This window comes from Myotis nattereri (genome assembly GCF_964212035.1).
Source record: "Myotis nattereri genome assembly, chromosome: 5".
In the NCBI taxonomy this organism is placed as follows: domain Eukaryota; kingdom Metazoa; phylum Chordata; class Mammalia; order Chiroptera; family Vespertilionidae; genus Myotis; species Myotis nattereri.
The window spans coordinates 67517055-67535336 of record NC_138080.1 but is presented as its reverse complement, the minus strand read 5'-3'; the positions used below and the strand labels follow the sequence as shown (position 1 = coordinate 67535336).

The window sequence follows — 18282 nt, the reverse complement described above, 5'->3', positions numbered from 1 at the left end:
CCCCCCTCACCTTTCCCCCCACCTTCTCTCAGAGATTCTACACTGTTCCATGCTTCCGGTATTTATTGCTTTTAGAGAGAGAGGAAGGGAGAGAGGGGGAGAGACAGAGATAGAGATAGAGATAGAGACAGAGACAGAGACAGAGACAGAGATAGAGATAGAGATAGAGATAGACATAGAGATAGAGGACACTGATGTGAAAGAAACATTTATTGGTTGCCACCATATGCACCTGACCGGGTGTAGAAACTGCAAACTAGGTATGTGCCCTGACTGGAAATGGAACCTGCAACCTTTTGGTGTATGGGATGATGCTCCAACAACTGAGCCTGGCCAGGGCACTACATATTTTAGAAAAAGGTTTTCAGAGATGTTGGATTCCTTATGTGACACAGAGCTTATATATTTGGATCTTCCAATGCTTGACACATAGCTAGTACTCCATACACAGTCAATGAAATAAATGTATTGAAAATCTAGTACTTTACTACTTGCAGTAAAAATAACATAGGAAACAAGGAAATGCCTTCAAAGATTTCAGGTATATAAATTGCAGTCTGGAAATATCATCATTTACTAATCAAGATTCTCCTCTGAACATGGCATATGAATCTAGTATAATTTGGAGAATTCACTACCCCTAAAATAAGGTTTTCATCTCCCTCCAGATTCCTAAAATGACTTCATCTGGGTAAACCTGGCTGGCATTGTTTCAATTTCTTGATTTGCCTGCTATGTGACCTTTGACAAGTCAGTTTCTTCTTTTGTACTGAGGATAATAATAGTTCATCTGCTAGTTTCTAGTGAAATTAAATCAGATAATGTTTATAAAATTCCCAATTTGTAGTTTTCAACAATATGTAATTTTATTAATATAATAATGTGTCCTTCCATTTAATCTTTGGAAAAACAGTATAAAATGCAAATACCGCTTGTGTCACTTTTTGATATTTCAAGTGTTAAATGACCAAATTGCTTGATTAATCTCTTTTTACCCTTAGAAAAATGGAAAAAGAATCTGTCAGCATTTAAACTTTGAAATAGACTAAGAAGCCCAGCTATTAGCAGGCTCAGAGGTTGAGAGTTGTCCCAGGAACCAAGAGGTCACAGGTTCAATTCCCTGTCAGGGCACATGCCCACATTGCGGACTTGATCCCCATAGGGGATGTGCAGGAAGCAGCTATCAATGATGTTTCTCTCTCGTGGATGTTTCTATCTCTCTATCCCTCCCCCTTCTTCTCTCTCTAAAAATCAATAAAAACACATTTAAATTTTTTTGAAATAGATTAAGAAAATCTATACCCTGAGAACAAGGAAGACAATATTAAAGTTTACTAACCTTCAAATAGTTGGAGTCCTCTTTCTCCCCACCCCCCCCCAAAAAAAAACCACAGAGTTTTAACCAAAAGAATAGGTACTAACAGAAATGCTTCTGCTGAATGATAGAATATTTTATTCAAATTGAATTTTATTTTAAAGATCTTGGTTCTCAAGGGACCCAATAGTTTAGACACCTGCACATTTTACAGTAAATGACAAAGAATGGCATAAAAACTCATAATGCTTATAGTTGTTAAGTACATGAACAATTTCTGCAGTGGGCTTAATTACAGTTGTAAAAAGAAACAATTTTGGGTCTAGACTTAAAGTCTCAAAGCTTTTTGGGTCCAACTACCTATTTTACGGTAAAACTCAGTGTCCATTATTTTGCCACAGCACAATGGCCTTTGGACTCTGAGAACCTTCTTCTCGTCACGCTGCTGTCGTCCTGCTGGCCTATTGGAAATTTTCACTTCATTTCTGAATAAAGGAAACATTTCTATATTGTTAAAGAGTTTGTTTTAATATGTCTTTTTTTTTTCTTTAGTGTCTAAAGATGGATTTTAAAATTGAACACACTTGGGATGGTTCTCCAGTGACGCATGAGCCAGTGTTTGTCAGGCTGAACCCAGGTGATGGAGGAGTGATGTTGAAAGTCAGTGCTCCATTTTTCAATGATCCTCCAGCCCCGCTTGGAGAACCAGGAAAGCCTTTCAAGGGACTGTGGGATTATGAAGGTAAGTGGAAGTACAGTGTTTTATTGCAGACATAAATCTTTTTATAATAACCTCTCACAGAGCTATTATTTTATCTTGCTGTAAGGAAGTGAGTGCTTCTGAGCAACTGACATATGCAGTGTGTGATATTTCCTACCAATCTCTCATTCTGACTTTTTCACCATTACCTATGCGACTTTAACTCTATAACTAGAACAGTGAAAAATGGCAATTACAAATCCAGACTTCCAAATTGCTGCCATATGTCCTTCCTTTACTTCTGTTACCTAGTCTGAGAAGAGTTCAGCATTCTTGTTTTGTCTTCAGATTGCCACTTTAACCTTATAAACCTTCTTTATGGAAGTTTTAGGGTGTTTTACTTATTATAGAAACACTATCAACCTCAATATGAAATGTAGTTTTTATTTTATATGTACTGACAAGTAATCTCACATATCAAACTAAGGTTAAAAGAAACCATAAAATTACACTTTCAGGTTTGCTATATGATCCCTGTCTAATGTTTCCTAATTAAGCTACCAAACTTATCTTTGTAAAAAGACTCTTTATGATGCCATTCCCCACATCACAAACCATTACTATTCCGGAGATAAAGTTCAAATCCTTCCTTTAAACTTTCTGGGGACTCATGAATGGGGCTATCATATTCAACCAAAACCTCTTGATTTCTAAAAGGCTACTATCCATGCACATTCTCACCCATGTACCTTTTCTCGTTCTGTTCCTCCTGCGTCTAATGCACATGGTTCAATGTCTAAATCAAGTTCCATTTATTCAAAGAAACCTTTCTTTTTAAATTGATTTTAGAGAGGGTTGTGGTAAGAGAGAAAGAGAAACAGCCATGTGAGAGAGACACAGTGTTCAGTTGCCTCTCAAATGCGCCCTGACCGGGGATTGAACCCACAACCTAGGTATGTGCCCTGACTGGAAATTGAACCCGTGACCAGGTACGTGCCCTGACCTGGAATTGAACCCATGTCCTTCCAGTGCACAGGACAGCACTCCAACCAACTTAGCCGTATCGTCCAGGGCCAAAGAAACCTTGGATGATTCTTCTAGTCCCTACTAACGTCTACTTTATACCATCTGTATGGCATGCATTTTGTCAAGATTAATTTATAAAATGTTAAACACATGTTGTCTATTACTGATACAGAGCTTGTATATATCAGCTTCCCATTGGTGTACACACCAGTGGGACTTATCAACTCAACAAGTACCAAACTCAACTTACCCACTTTTCTCATAAACCTGCTCTTTCCCTAGCTGCCCAGTCTCAATCAAATCACTGAATATAGAAATGTGAATTTTTTCCAAGATATTTTCTCTCACTCTCTATGTTTGGATTTATCTATGAAGTCCTACCAATTTCCCCTCCTAAACATTTCTCTGTTTCAGTACCCCTTCTGCATTCCCATCATCTCTTCATCATCTTTTACCTCAAATAGGACAGAGACTTCTAAATAGTCTTTTTGCCCTTAACTTTATCCTTCTCTCTTGAAAGGTTGAGTGATCTATCAACAGGGGAACTAAGGGGACATCTGTAATACTTTCAACAATAAAGATACATTTAAAAAGAAAAAAAGAAAAATTTAAAGTCATTATTCAGCTACTTAAAAACCTTCTCAGGCTTCTGCTCCTCCCCAGATAAGTTCTTCTTAATATGATTTCTATATAAGATTTTTCATGACCTGGCCCCTTATTCTCTTTGTAGCATCACTTATTAATACATTGAAAGGTTTACTTATTTGCTGATTTGGTTATTGCTCTGTAGACTACTTGTCAAATATCATGGATATCTTTTCATATAAAAAATATTTAACTGTCTTTGATTTTAATGGTTACATACATAGAATACATAAATTTCATAATTTATATGGTAGCTTTCCTACATAATAGAAGATTTATTTATATAATAGGCAATGATCCTATATAATAGGAGATAACCATTTAGGTAATATCTAATTTTTGAGCAATACTTTGATGACTTGCACTATATTTACTTATTTTTCTAGTTGTCTGATTATTTCCTTAAGATAGATTCCCAGAAAAAGATAATTGGCCTAAAGTCTATATGATAATGTTGATTTCTTTACAACCTCACCAGCACTAGGCTTTACTCATCTTTTTAATTGATGGCAATCTGATATGGAAAAATTTAATGGTGATTTATTTCTAAGCAATGTCTATTTATTTTCTTTGTCCCTTTTCCTACTGAGGATACAGCTATAATTAAAAATAATGAGTTAATTTATTTTATACTCTAAAGGAATAAATAAATAATTTTTGTTGAAGCATAATTAAATTCTCAATATTTTGTATCTCTGTTTTCAAAAGTTGTAGAAGCATTTTTCTTGAATGACATAACTGAACAGTACTTAGAAGTTGAACTTTGCCCGTAAGTATAAATTTTTTTTTAACTCATTACTATATTACTTGAACACATTGTTTTCTAGGTATAAATCATGTGGTCATAGTAAAAATTTACTAATTTCAACAAACTAGGGCAAATGCCAATCTGAACTATATATAATTTCTTATTTTCAAATAACTATATAATCTAAAATATATGTTTAAAACAGGTTTGGCAAAAGTAGGTTTAAAGTTGTGAGTATGCAAAACAGAGTCTATTCTTATATTATTATTTATTAACTATTGTATTATTTCCCATATAAACAATTGTAAGCCTACTTTTGTCACACTCTGTATATATTATAGATATTTGAAAATAGTACATTAATGTTATTTTCATTTTACTATGTAGTTGGTCTTTTTAATAAATTTGAAAATAATTTTTTTTTGCAAATGAAATATTATAATAAAACAGAAACTCATTATTTATTCTATAAATTGGCATTATGTCCTAGCTACTCAGAAATAGAGACGTATAGATATAATAAATTAAACTAATGTATGAAAATGTTTCTTTTAAGAAATTTTAAAAATAACTACATTACACTTTCATTTTATGTATTTGTTAATGTATTCACGTGTTTCTTCATTTAGTCCTCATTTCTTAAAATTTAAATTCTTTATTGTTTAAAGTATTAAATGAGTCTCCTTTTCCCCCCATTGACCTCTCCCCGGCCACCCCCATCCCTCATCACAAGCCCTCGTACCCCTATTGTCTGTGTCCATTGGTTATGCTCATGTGCATGTGTACAAGTCCTTTGGTTGATTTCTTACCCCCTCACCCCCCGCCTTCCCTCATAGGCTGTACAGTAATCTCCATTTATTTATTGAGTGTGTACTATGTCACTTTGTGTTCAGTGCCAGGGATAAATCACACATCGTTTTTTCTAGACTCATTTAAAGTGTTAACCTTGCAATCTCTTTGTTCAAATTTGACCATTCCTTTGGGAACCTTCTTTACCTAGTTGACAATATTTGTCCTGTAGATATGAAAAAAATGAATTTATGCCCACCTCTCATCTATATTATAACAAATTTTAAGTTAGTAAAATATTGAGTAATGAATATTTTTTTTGTATTGTGATTATCATTTTAAATGGCATTTAAATGTCTTTCAGTATCTAGTATCCATTAGCCTTTGTAGGCTGGGCAGAAAGTTCCAAACAATCAATTTAAACAATATTTTAGATATCATTTTCTTTTCCCTTAATTTGATTTTTTTGCTAACTCTAATGTGGAAAATGTAGCTGTTTCCAATTATATTTTTCAGAGCAATAACCTAGTATCTTTGTATGTTACCTTTCAACTAACATGCCAAAATATTTTATTGAAAAATATGGTTGTCATAAACTGTCACATGAGGAAAAAAAATATCCACCCATTGTGTGATTATTTTCACCATACAGGTGAGAATAAGGCAAAAAGATTTATAACTTGTCTAAAAGACAGTAAAGAACTTGGATCTACTAGAATTCTAAAGTTTCATCCTTGGTTTTACTTTTATTAGATAAAAATACCAGTTTATTTTCATAAAGAGATTACTTAGCACTGGATGAACAGGATAATTAGATTCTCTTTTGTTAAGATATTACATAATAACTATTATGTACAAAATTAATGTTCTAAAAATTAAAAAAATCCTTAAAGTAGTTTGGTTTCATATATATCGGTACAGTCAATAATCAAGAATCAAGGTTTTGCTTCAGGCAATCAATTCCTGTAATAATTAGTCTCTAGGAAAACAATGTGAAGAATATTGTTGTTTTCATTTATAAGAACTTTTACTTCTCCTAGGATATTATTAAGCTTGCATCATAACAATAAAAATAAGCAGAGGAAAGAATACTTGTCATGTGTTAGAATAGTTTTCGGAAGGAAATCCTCCCTGAAAAGCTCACAATAGACTATCTGTATAGAAGTGTTTAGATATAGGCTTTTCCAGAGACAATAAATTTCTTTCATGTAACTACTCGAAAATCTTTGATTCTTATTGACCCGGCTAGTCCCAATTATGCTCTTTTATTAGACTTTCCTTTTGAGGATATGTTGTTTCTCTTTGAAAATGTGACATTGGTGTCTGAACTAATGGTAGAAAGCAGGAAAACACAAGAGGCAGACAGATACAGTTTTAGACAACCTATATTTTATATTTTCTTTATTCCTCATGAGCTTGAAGACAGTTTTCTTATAGAAATAACCTGTAGTAAAGTTGTTGGATTCACCTGGAAATTGGTGCCAGCTTCTTTTAGGGTACTTTTGTTTTTGAAACTAATTTTATTACAAACTAGAGGCCTGTTGCACGAAAAGATTTGTGCAATAGGCCTTCCCTTCCCCTGGCTGCCGGCACCGGTTTTCCTCCGGCACCCAGGACCCAGGCCTTCGCTCCGGCTGGAGCCGCCTTCAGTCTTCGCTGCTCCAGCCTGAGCCGCCTTCAAGCCTTCACAGTCCCGGCCGGAGCCGCCTTCAGTCTTTGCTCTGCTGCTTCGTGCCTACTATGCAAATTAACCGCCATCTTTGTTGGCGGTTAATTTGCATATCTCACTGATTAGCCAATGGGAGGCGTAGTGAAGGTATGGTCAATTACCATGTTTGTCTATTATTAGATAGGACTAGAGGTCAGCCCAATGCATGAAATTCATGCAAGAGTAGGCCTTTCTTCTCCAAGCTACCAGCACCGGCTTCCCTCAAAGCCCCAGCTTCCTCTGGAAGGACTCCAGTCTAATTAGCATATTACACTTTTATTATCATAGATGCAAAATACTATAATATCCCCCACCCCTTTGCTGAGTTTTCATCTTTTGACTGAAATCTTTTATATAGTTTTATATTTAAATAATATAAAAAGCAATCTGAACATGTATAGCTTTTTTTTTTTTTTAAATATATTTTATTGATTTTCTACAGAGAGGAAGGGAGAGGAATAGAGAGTTAGAAACATCAATGATGATAGAGAGTCATTGATTAGCTGCCTCCTGCACGTCCCCTACTTGGGACCACGCTCGCAACCCAAGCATGCACCCTTGACAGGAATTGAACCTGGGACCTTTCAGTCCACAGGCCGACACTGTATCCACTGAGCCAAACTGGCTAGGGCCATCTTTTGATTATTTGGAAATTTAGTTACATCCATTGCAGATATAAAGAAGAGTGAAGAAAATAATGTTTGTTTCTTTCATACACTCATGAGGAATTTTAATTTCCACAGCCATGGACAACATTTGGTGCTTTTATTATCTGGAAGAAGAAATGTGTGGAAAGTAAGTAAATAAAAATATGAGACAAAGTTCTTAAGTGTGTAAGATCTATGTATACATTATAATATTTAATATATATGTTTAACTTATAAATCTGAATTTAACTTTTATATTTCACATATCATTTCTGTAGCAAGAACTTGCTCTATCATTCGAAGTGTCCAGAGGAGAGACAAAATGGGAAGGCAGAGCTTATCTTCCTTGGAGTTATTTTCCACCAAATGTGACAAAATTCAATTCATTTGCAATTCATGGATCTAAAGATAAAAGAATCTATGAAGCTCTTTACCCGATACCTGAGCATGAACTGCAACCAGGACAAAAACCTGATTTGTAAGTAGAAAATGAATGAAGATAGTTCCAACTGTGAGGGTTTTTTGGAAATTAATTTTTGGTAGAGCAGTGATAACATTTTTCAGTCAAAGGAGACGTGTGCAAGCACCTAGTGGGGTACTGTGTTCCCTGATGGTTCTTAGTAAATACTTGACAGACTGTGGACCCACTTAGTCTCTCTCACTGCTGTAAGTACAGCACTTATGTTTCCATGGCAATATGAGAAAAATCTTGCTTACTGAATATTGGAACAGCTGCTGTAGAAGTATTGTTACAAATTCATTTATCATCCCTTTCAGAGCTGACTGGCCAGAGACATTCAGATTCTTGGTGAACAAAGGGTTAATAAATTCTTTCCCTTGCTGCTTGAGAATATGACCTTCAATTAACTCTCTAGCTGTCTTCCCTTGGTAACCTTATAAGGATAAAAATGTCATCTAGGTTTCTGGGCAACATAACTTATAACAAAGATGACTCCTAAGTTGCTAAATTGCATCTGGACAGATAGTTTTATGAATAAATTATAAGTACCTGATGGAGGACAGCATCGCTTTGGATTTCCCTTTAACAGTCATATTCTCTGTGGAGACCCTAGAAGCTATGCCTGTGGACTTATTACAAGAGATATTGGCCCCTGTGGGCACCAGGCATGTAAACCCAGGTATCTCCTACACTTGCCCGATTTGAGTCGTATCTCATTGAAGCTGTCACTTAAGGAGAATATAGCTCCTGTCCAGCCATATGAATGCCTCATGGATTGCAGCAAGCTTTACTCCCTTGGGAAAGCCAGATTCTGTCCTAGGGCAAGCTGGGGTTCCTGCTCTCTAGCTCTCTGAGTGTACTCAGTGTGGCCAAGACAGCCTGGTGAGTATGTGTGTTCAGAAGAGCTAACAGAGACATCCTAGTGTTGCCAGTGGAATTGGGGTCCTTTCACAGAGTGATAGGAAAGCATTCTGGAGACCCGTGTATGGGAGGATGAGAAGCAGTGGTAAGATTTATTGTAGAAGCAAAATCAAAGGACTGCCCTGGATTCAGCTCTGTCCCACTGTGAAAGAAGTCCAGCCTTGTCTTCATCAAGTCAAGAGCAAAGGCCAGTGCCCATGAATTCTGTGCCATTGGTTCAGTCAAGTTCAGTCCCTGTCCTCATTGACTTGCTGAGTCTGTGTTCACAGCTGTGCTCTGGCTGGTGCTGTGCCATGGTCACCATCTTGGCCCCTATTGGGCAAGCGCTTAATTCCAGCAGAGGAATTTCTCCAGCAGTTTTTCTTCTTCCCCTGGTAATGACCAATAATGGACCTTCCTGTCCTCTTCAGGGATTAGGCCCTGATACAGCAGGCCCCTGGGCAGCCTGTGAATGCTCAACCTCCTACTGAAGCAGGCTTAGTGTCCGACTCAGCTTCCTAGTTTATTATACTTAATGATGTCTGATTCCTTTGCTCCCTTCCTTTATTAATATCTAGCTGTCTTTGCTAACACTCGTGGACTTTGCACCATGGTGGACTGACTCTCCTGTCATTTTACCCCTGAAAATGCTGTCCTTCCTTTCCCCGTTTGCCTTCTCCTTCCTGTCATACTCTTTCTTCACTCACTCTGCCTTCATCTCTTCTAGCCTATTCCTTTTTTTCTGCCTGACACACTTTGCTCTCTTTCCTCTGCTTTTCTCCCCAGTCTTGACACTTCCTACCTAGCCTCCCTTGTTTTCTCTTAACCTTCACTGTTGGTTCCTGAACCTCTTCATCTGGAATTGACACTTGAGACTCAAACTGGTTCAGTCTGGCCAGGTAAGCAGAATGGGCCCAGGATCTAGATGCAAGTGACTCAGGGCCCTTATATCAAGATGGCTTGTTTCTCTGGCTCTTTACCAGCTAATATCTTCTTATATTTTAGCTCCTTAGTGCTATATGTTCGACTCCTCAAAGTATTTGTTATTGGAGGCTTACCCTAGGTAAAAGTGTGACTATGCTGTTGGCCAGGGCCCAGCCAAGGCAGAGTGATCTGCTGCAGAGCTAAGTTCCACTGCAGCATGTTAGCTAAACCTTTCTCTCCCAATTAAACCACAATAGAAATCTCTATAATTTTTAATGGATGTTCCCAGGAAGAAAAGAGCTAGGATTAACACTCTTTCAACCTCCTTTGCTTGGGCAAAGGAGTCTATCCTCTTATCTATGGAGCTGAAACTTCTAAAATAGTAATTCATATGACTGATATAAAGTATGTCAAAGTTTAAATGTAAAAACATCTGTAAAAATATAATATGATTTGTTTAAGGCTAAATGGGATGAGTCAGGTTTTGAGGGTAGATTTTAAGTGCTTTGGGATGTGGGTGAATGTTTTCAAAGCTTAATGTTTGAGAGCTAGAGTGAGAAAATTATACATACAGAATATATCTTACCTTTGGTGTTCTTAAAATAGAATGTTGTCCTATCACAGATGTGACAGAGTGAATAGCCTTTCAGGTCACCTATTTTTCAAATGCATAATTCATTTCAATTCCCACCTTCTTTTTCTTTGCATTTAGCCACCGTCTGGAATACTTCAAGCCTTTCAGTTTTAACACACTTCTTGGAGAAGAATGGAAACAACCAGAATCTGACCTGTGGCTAACAGAGAAACCTGATGTATAAGAGTATAGTAGATGACCAAATCAATCATTTCTTCTCTATACTTTTTAAGGTAAATCATCCTATATAATACAAGCATAGTATGCAAATTGTCCCCTCGACAGGGAGTTGTCTGGGAGTTCGACCAGGGGGTGGGGCCAGCCAGCGGAAGGGAGGGAGGCCCTGGCTGGCAGCCAGCAGCCGCTAGGGACCCTACCAGTGCATAAATTTCGTGCACTGGGCCTCTAGTAATAAATATAATCTCTTTCAAGTATAATGTGCAAACATTTCAACAATAAGTATTTTCATAAAGGTCAATGAAAATAATAGTATTTCTCTGACAAATTTTGTATAAATTGACAAGAAAATGGAAAGTTTGTAGATTATTATATCTATAAAGTTAAAATTTTTCTTACAGTCATTTAGTCCAGGAGCCACAGTGTCAGTAAATTCTGTCATCTGCTTCACATCATCCTTACACTAAATATCCCTGACTCTGTCAATCAAATTATTATTTCTCTTCTCACTTCCCTAAATCTTAGCTAGCCTGAGATAGGAAAATCTTATTTTCACATTTTTGAACTCCATGTACATTAATTCTTTACTCAGAATCTTTTCATTCTTGAACTGGGTAGAAAACAAGGATATATTTCAGTCGAACAGGAAACCCACATCTGTTAAGGCATCATTAAGATACATGTGTTATTTAAATTAGCTATTTTTCCTGTCTTATGACTATTTTTACTTTGTAGAAGAAATGGAATTCAGGTAACAGCTTCTGCTTTTATTTATAAAGAAATGCCATTTTCTGAATGCTAGTAAACAATGTGTTGAATGTACTCATTTTGTAAACATCAAAACATCATGGTCTACAATTTTTAAAATTTCTGTTATAACATATTTCAGAGCTATAAGCAATCTAGTAAATCATTTATGAACTTCTCTACCTGTTCCTTCTCCAGCATTCTAAACTTAAATAATTAGCAGTTTTACAGAAGAAACTTTAAAAAGAGAAATCTTTATTGTTGAAAGTATTACATATATTTCCTTCTTCCCCCCATTGACCCCTTCTAATCCAACCCTGCTCCCCACCCCAGGCCTTCACTACACTATTGTCAGTGTCTATGGGTTATGAATATATGCATACAAGTTCTTTGGTTGATCTCTAGAAACTATTACTTATGCAGGTACCTAGTTCCTACCCACTACATACATTCTCCTGTTCTTTACTGACAGAACATTAATTTTTAGGGGCTCTACTCAAAAACTACATTTTCCCAGATGCCTTTGCAGATATAAATGACTCTATAAAACAGTTCACATCAATGAGATATGAGTATATAGTATCTGGTGGGGCTTAAAGAAAAGATGCTTTAAAGATGAAAGACTCAGCTGCCATACACATTTTGTCCTTCGCCCTCCCCTTCTTTTTCTTGAGTTGCAGAATGAATCCCTGAGGTAACACACTAGCTTCATTGTGTCAGCAAGGAGCCAACCCAGGGATAGGTAGTTGAGTAGAAAGACAAAGGAGCCTGGTTTCTGAACTATGCAGTAGAGTAATCTATCTGGACTGTCCAGCTATATAGGAGAGAATAAATGTCTAATTTGTTTTCCCCAAAGTGATTTATTGATTCAATGCAATCCAAGTTTAAAATCCTAGGAGGCTTTTTGGGGATAGAAATTGACAAGATGATTCAAATTTTGTGTGGAAATGCCAAAACAGTTTTGAAACACAATGAAGTTGGAAGACATATACCAACTGAATCAAGACTTGTTACTAATCTTCAGTAGTGAAGACAGTATGACCTTGGCATAAATTTAGACAAATATCAATGGAACAGAATAGAGAAACCAGGAAGAGAACTATGTAGAGTCAGTTGACTTGTGACCAAGGTGCCAATGCATTTAAGAGGGAAAGGATAGTCTTTTCAACAAATGGTGTTGGAATAACTGGGAAAAATATGGAAAAAAAAATGAACCTTGACCTCTAACATACTCCAAAAGAAAAAAAAATGAACCTAAATGTAACTGGTAAAATAAAAAATTCTTGGAGAAAATCTTCACAATCTGCAGGAAACAAATTTCAAATAGGACATAAAAAGCACTCACTAAAATAAAAAAACACACAAATAAATTGGACTTTATCAAAATTAAATGCTTCTCATCAAAAGCCTTGAGTGAGAATGTGAAAAAGCAAGCCAAAATTGGGATAAAATATTCAAAACACACATATCTGCCAGAGGACTCTTACCTAGAATATGTAAAGAACAGTATCAGTAATAAAAAGACAAGCCAGTTAAGGAGCAAAAGAGTTGAACAGACACTTCCCAGAGGAAAGCATACAAATGGCCAATCAGTATATAGAAAGGCCCTCAACCTCACTTATCAAAGAAATGTGAATTAAAACCACAGGAAGATGCTACTGAATGACTAAAATTACAAAATACGCAATGGCTAATTGGCTAAAAAAAAAAAACCCACAAAAAACAAAACAGCAGAAAACAAAACAACAACCCTGAAAATGAGAACATGGAGTAACTGGAATCTTTCAACACTGTGGGTAGGAATGTAAATGGTACAACCACTTGGGAACTATTTGGCAATTTCTAGTATAGTTAAATACATTCCTACCCTATGATTGAGCAGTTTCATTCTTAGATATATACTCAAGGAAAATGAATGTTCTTAGCAGCTTTATTCATAACAGCGCCAAACTGTAGACAATCTCAAATTTCTATCCCCAGGAGAATGGATAATCTGATAGAGTCAGACAATGGAATACTACTGGTAAAAAAGAATGGCCTGTTGATGCATGCAAAAACCTAGATGAATCTGAAAAGCATTATGCTGAGAAAAATAAATCAGAGAGAATATACTGTATAATTATTTTTATGTGAAGGCCAATTATACACAAAACTAGGCTATCCTGAATCAGAACCACAGCTGTTCTGCGTAAGGGCAAGGGATTCAAATGACCTGGAAAAGGGGCATGAGGGAATTTTCTGGGTTGAAATGTTTTGTGTTTTGATCTGGATGATGGTATATACCTGCATACATTTGTCAACATTCCTCAAGCTGTATATATTTTAAGATTTGTGGTTTTACTATATGTAAATTATTCCTTAATAAAATGCTGTTATAAAATAATCTGTAAATGGTGTTCACTTCAAGTTTATGCTGTTCCATTAAATAATCATTAGTGCTGGTTAAATGTGACTTATCAACTGACTTTTTTTTTCTTTCAGTTATTAAATATCTTCTCTATATGAAAAGAGCTGGTGTAAAATAAATGCTGACTTTTACAAGAAGCACTGTAACTACATATCATGGTGACAGTGTTAGGTGTCTTTGATTAAATACAGAAGTTATATTAGCAACTAACTAATTTGATACGGTAACAGTCTGCCAGTTTTGGATAGGAAAGGCATATTTTAAATAATCTAGGGTGATTTATTTATGTTACCTGAAATAATTTTATAAATGCATATAAAATCTTAGGACAGGGGTAGGCAACCTTTTTGTGAGTGCATGCCAAAACCAGCAAAATCTCTGACTCAAAATTCTTCTGCGTGCCAACCCTAATTTTTTGAGAACATGTTACGCCTACTTAATATCTCTTAAGGTGTACGTATGTGAAGAACCTTGAAGAAATAATAAAATTCATTCGAGCGACAAAAACACAGTATATGATGATGAAAAATACATTTATTTTTTAATGTATACATGTACACTGATAGTCTGACAGAAAACTTTATGACTCCGTTTGATATTATCAGTGGGACTTTCGCTGCTGCATCACTGATGACAGAGATTTTACATCAGGTTTATATTTTGTGACCTTCAGAGATATGCACGAGCTACTACTTTCATCCGTCAGGCTACTCCTATTACGAGACTTAACAAAATTCATCACTGAGAACAAAGATTCACAAGCGTATGTGGATGAAAACATGGAGAGTAATGCTGTTGCAAAGTTTTTTAAACAGAAAAAATTTTCTGGGATGGCATTCCAAGTCCTCAATAGTTCGTTTTCGACACTTCTCTCTGGTACTCCTGTCTCTAGTCACTTTTTTTCAATGTTTTCCAAGTCAACTCTAAGGTCAATAAATTTCTGCTTCCCAATTGAGCTACTCTGAAATTTAATCAACTGCATTTCAAAGTCAGCCATGTCTATGGTCTTTAAGATAACTTGTTATGTAAAATTATTTAAGATGCACCTACACTGAATTTATCTTAAAAATAAAAATGTCGATATTAAGAAAAAATTGTAAATGGAAGATTATAAGAGAGGGTTTTGCGTACCAGCAAAAGTTACTGGTGTGCCATGTTTGGCACGTGTGCCAGGGGTTGCCCACCCCTGTCTTAGGACAAAAAATAAGGTAATTTTAGAGTATCTCAATTTTAGAAATGAATCAATCACTGTGAATTATAGGTTCAGATATAAGTCATCTATATATATCTATATATATCTATATATCTATCTATATATCTATATAGATAGATATATAGATAGATATATAACCCTAATATGCAAGTAGACTGAACGGCCAAATAACCGGTCGCTGTGACGTGCGCTGACTACTGGGGGCACACATGGTACATGGCAAGCGTTGGCAGCAGGCGGCAGAGCGTGGAATATGGTGGCCATCTGCTGCGGCAGGATGGTGGAGCAAGTGAGCGGGTGCGCCAGACCAAGGCAGGGTGCCGGTTGCTGTCATCGGGGCGATCCTCTGGTGGTTACTGAAAATTCTTTGCTCCTCAGGGGCGATCGGGGCCAGCAGCTTCCTCTCGCACCTGCTGCCAGCAATGGCCCTGCTCACACCCACTGCTGGCGCCTGCCCCAATTGCTCTGCGCCATCAGCAGGTGCAAGCAGGGCCTGCACCATCAGCACCTGAGAGCTACAGCAGCGTGAGCGGGGCTGCTGGCAGACAGGGGCCAGGTGGGGGCACAGAGGATGGGCTGAGACCTGCTCCTGTGCCCACTGCAGCCTTGCAGCCCACAGTTCATTTCAAGGTGCACGAATTCATGCACTGGGCCCCTGGTAACTTTATAATGTGGAGAAAAAGTAAAGCCCAAATATTCTAGATCACAATCACAGCCATATAAAATATTGACTTTGATGTTGTGGTTTGTGGGCTTTCTAAAACCTATTATGTATTTTTAAAATCTGTTTAGATGTGTTTTTTTAAAACACCTCTTTCATCTAGATAATATGTTCCTCTTTCAATATCAAGCAAGCAAAAACACTTTATGAACATTTTCTTTTGAAAAGAACATGCAATTTAACCACATAATTTTTGAAAAGTCCATTAAGATACAAACAATGCACCCTATAGAAACTCAATATTTGAGAGTTGGTATTTATGATAACTGTTTCAAATTTGTTTTTCAACTTGAGGATCACGAAAAAGGAATAATTCCTTCGCTGAACAGTATGCGTGAATGCATTTCCTCCCTGTGCTTTGAATTGTTCACCACAGTGTTATGCAGATTCTCTCCTCACCACCTAAATAGATTACACAGTGCTTGCATTTATTCAGGTGTTTTTTCATGCCCTCCCTACCCTGTGCCAGTAAAGTATAAGTCACAATCCAAAGAGAAATATTTTCTTTACTTTTAGGTCTAAAATATTTTATTGGACATTTAAAAAAATTACCGTAGAAAAATTTTTTTCTCATCTTTTTTTTTTTTTTTAAGTTCGACTTTTGGGGCAGAAGATAATGAATTAATCTAATACTTAAAAAGAAAAAGGATAGCAAATGGATGAAACAATTGAATTAAGCCCTCAGCACTTCTACTCATGCCTCAATACCCCAAAATAATTTCTTTCTTCTCACTTAGTTTTACATGGTATTTTACACATTGCTTTATTAGCACACTTATTCCACAGTGCATTAGCAAGCTCTTCTGACTAACCGCCGGTCCTTTCAGTCTTTTTACTCCAGCAACGAATTGCACTCTGTGAACGACAGCACCTTGCATCAGTTTCGCTGTGTAGCTTGCTTTCTGCCAGGGCTTCGCTGCTGCCTCAGCTGCGTGGACCACCCGCAGGGCCCCACTTGGTCATTCTCACACATAAACCACCCTGTGTGAAGAGCTAACACCCCACAGACAGCTCTTGACCAAGGAGGACAGAAGTCAGTGGACCCATACTCCTCTCTTTCATTCCTCGGATTGACAATTCTCAGGTCCCTTCCACATCGCTCCTTGGAGGTTCCCTGAAGGAATCATACCCCAATGGCCAACTAATAACACTCCTTGTTTTGCTTTTTCCTCGTTTCCTCTTTTGCTCTTCCTAGTTCCTCACTCCTGTTTGGAATGACAGCCAAATTCAACCTACTCTGAGCCCTTGTTCCAGATGGGCTTTATGGATTGCTACCTGACTCTATAACGTCGGAGCAAAAGATGTTCAGAAGCCCTTAATGCAGTACATATGCTCTCAGAGAAGATGAATGTTCAAGCTACTCCTTATTAATAAATCACTTGCCAAGAGACACCCATTTTTTCCCAGGACCCTTTTGTGTATTATTTATCGCAGTACTGTCTCTGTCATCGCAGCAGTAGACTTTGGTGGACTAGTGGCTCATCTGATTGCAAATCTCTTAGTATTTACCATGAATAGGGAATGAGTCAGAGTGTAGTAGAATATGGGAGAGGAAGAAAACCCAGGGTGCATCTAAACTAAATCTTTCCTAACTTGCTATTTGTGAAAGTCAAAAGACAAGCTTTCGAAGACATGAAAACTTGGGCAACCAAGCTTCAAACCCTTGAGTAACTTGCAATAACTATAATGGTTTTTTATCTCTATTTATTAGACACTGAAGTAACTTAGCACGAATTTACTCTAAATGATTGTATAACCTACTCATACAGAAAACCTAAACATTGTGAATGTCTTCCTTCCTGTCCTTAACATTTTATTGTTTACAACAGTGACAATGCATCTTTTCTCCTTTCTGAGAAGACCATTTTCTTTTGAAGGTAATGAAGTAGAATGATCTAAATCAGTGTCTTTTCAGGCTACAGGTTGCACACTTATTAGGAAGTGGATTATGGAATCTACGTAGTATGTTATAATTAAATAAATTGAAAATATCAGAGTACATCATATTTATGAGTGCATATATTGTTTCAAGGGTTTTGCTCTTACTTTGGGTGTTGTCACAAAAGTTCAAATCCATCAGTTTTGAGTGGTTACAGAGCACTTTGGTTTTTTACAATATTATCTTTTGGATAACTAGTTAATATCCAGAAGATTCTCAATGGTCAGTGACTGGAGAAGATTTGGAGGGGAACCTCACACTCAACCATGTGTTAATGCAGCTTAAAAACCAGAAAGAAATATAACCTTTTACTTACTCTTCAAATTGATTTCATTTATAAATTGAAAAAAAACACCCATATGATAGGTAAGACTTGCATATATAGATCCTCAAAATTTAAATACATTCATTGGAAGTGGTCTCATTTCACAGTATGTAGTTCTTTTTTCAGTCTATAAATTAGGATGATTTGAGTTACAAGTAAAAGTAAGCTCAACTGAAACCAGATGAAGCAATAAAAGGAGGCAGAGGAATTCTGTAAGTTTGATGTAGAACTTGTTAATCTCCCTGTGTCATCAGATT

The 18282-nt window shown here is 36.7% G+C and overlaps 1 protein-coding gene across 1 annotated transcript; it reads left to right on the top strand.

Moving 5' to 3' along the window:
• Nucleotides 1-1873: 1873 nt before the first annotated feature.
• LOC308520773 (UPF0462 protein C4orf33) lies at nucleotides 1874-12655 on the top strand. The gene is made up of 5 exons (XM_081093495.1): nucleotides 1874-2057; nucleotides 4395-4455; nucleotides 7675-7726; nucleotides 7857-8056; nucleotides 10575-12655. The coding sequence occupies exons 1-5, from the start codon at nucleotides 1877-1879 to the stop codon at nucleotides 10678-10680; spliced, it is 600 nt and encodes a 199-aa protein (XP_080949621.1). The 5' UTR covers nucleotides 1874-1876; the 3' UTR covers nucleotides 10681-12655.
• Nucleotides 12656-18282: the final 5627 nt, after the last annotated feature.

Bases quoted from the DNA above. Each gene is read 5' to 3' on its own strand.
- LOC308520773 (XM_081093495.1), top strand. From the start codon at position 1,877: ATGGATTTTAAAATTGAACACACTTGGGATGGTTCTCCAGTGACGCAT. The intron at 7,727-7,856 runs GTAAGTAAATAA...TCATTTCTGTAG, and splicing joins GAAGAAGAAATGTGTGGAAA to CAAGAACTTGCTCTATCATT. The intron at 8,057-10,574 runs GTAAGTAGAAAA...CTTTGCATTTAG, and splicing joins CCAGGACAAAAACCTGATTT to CCACCGTCTGGAATACTTCA.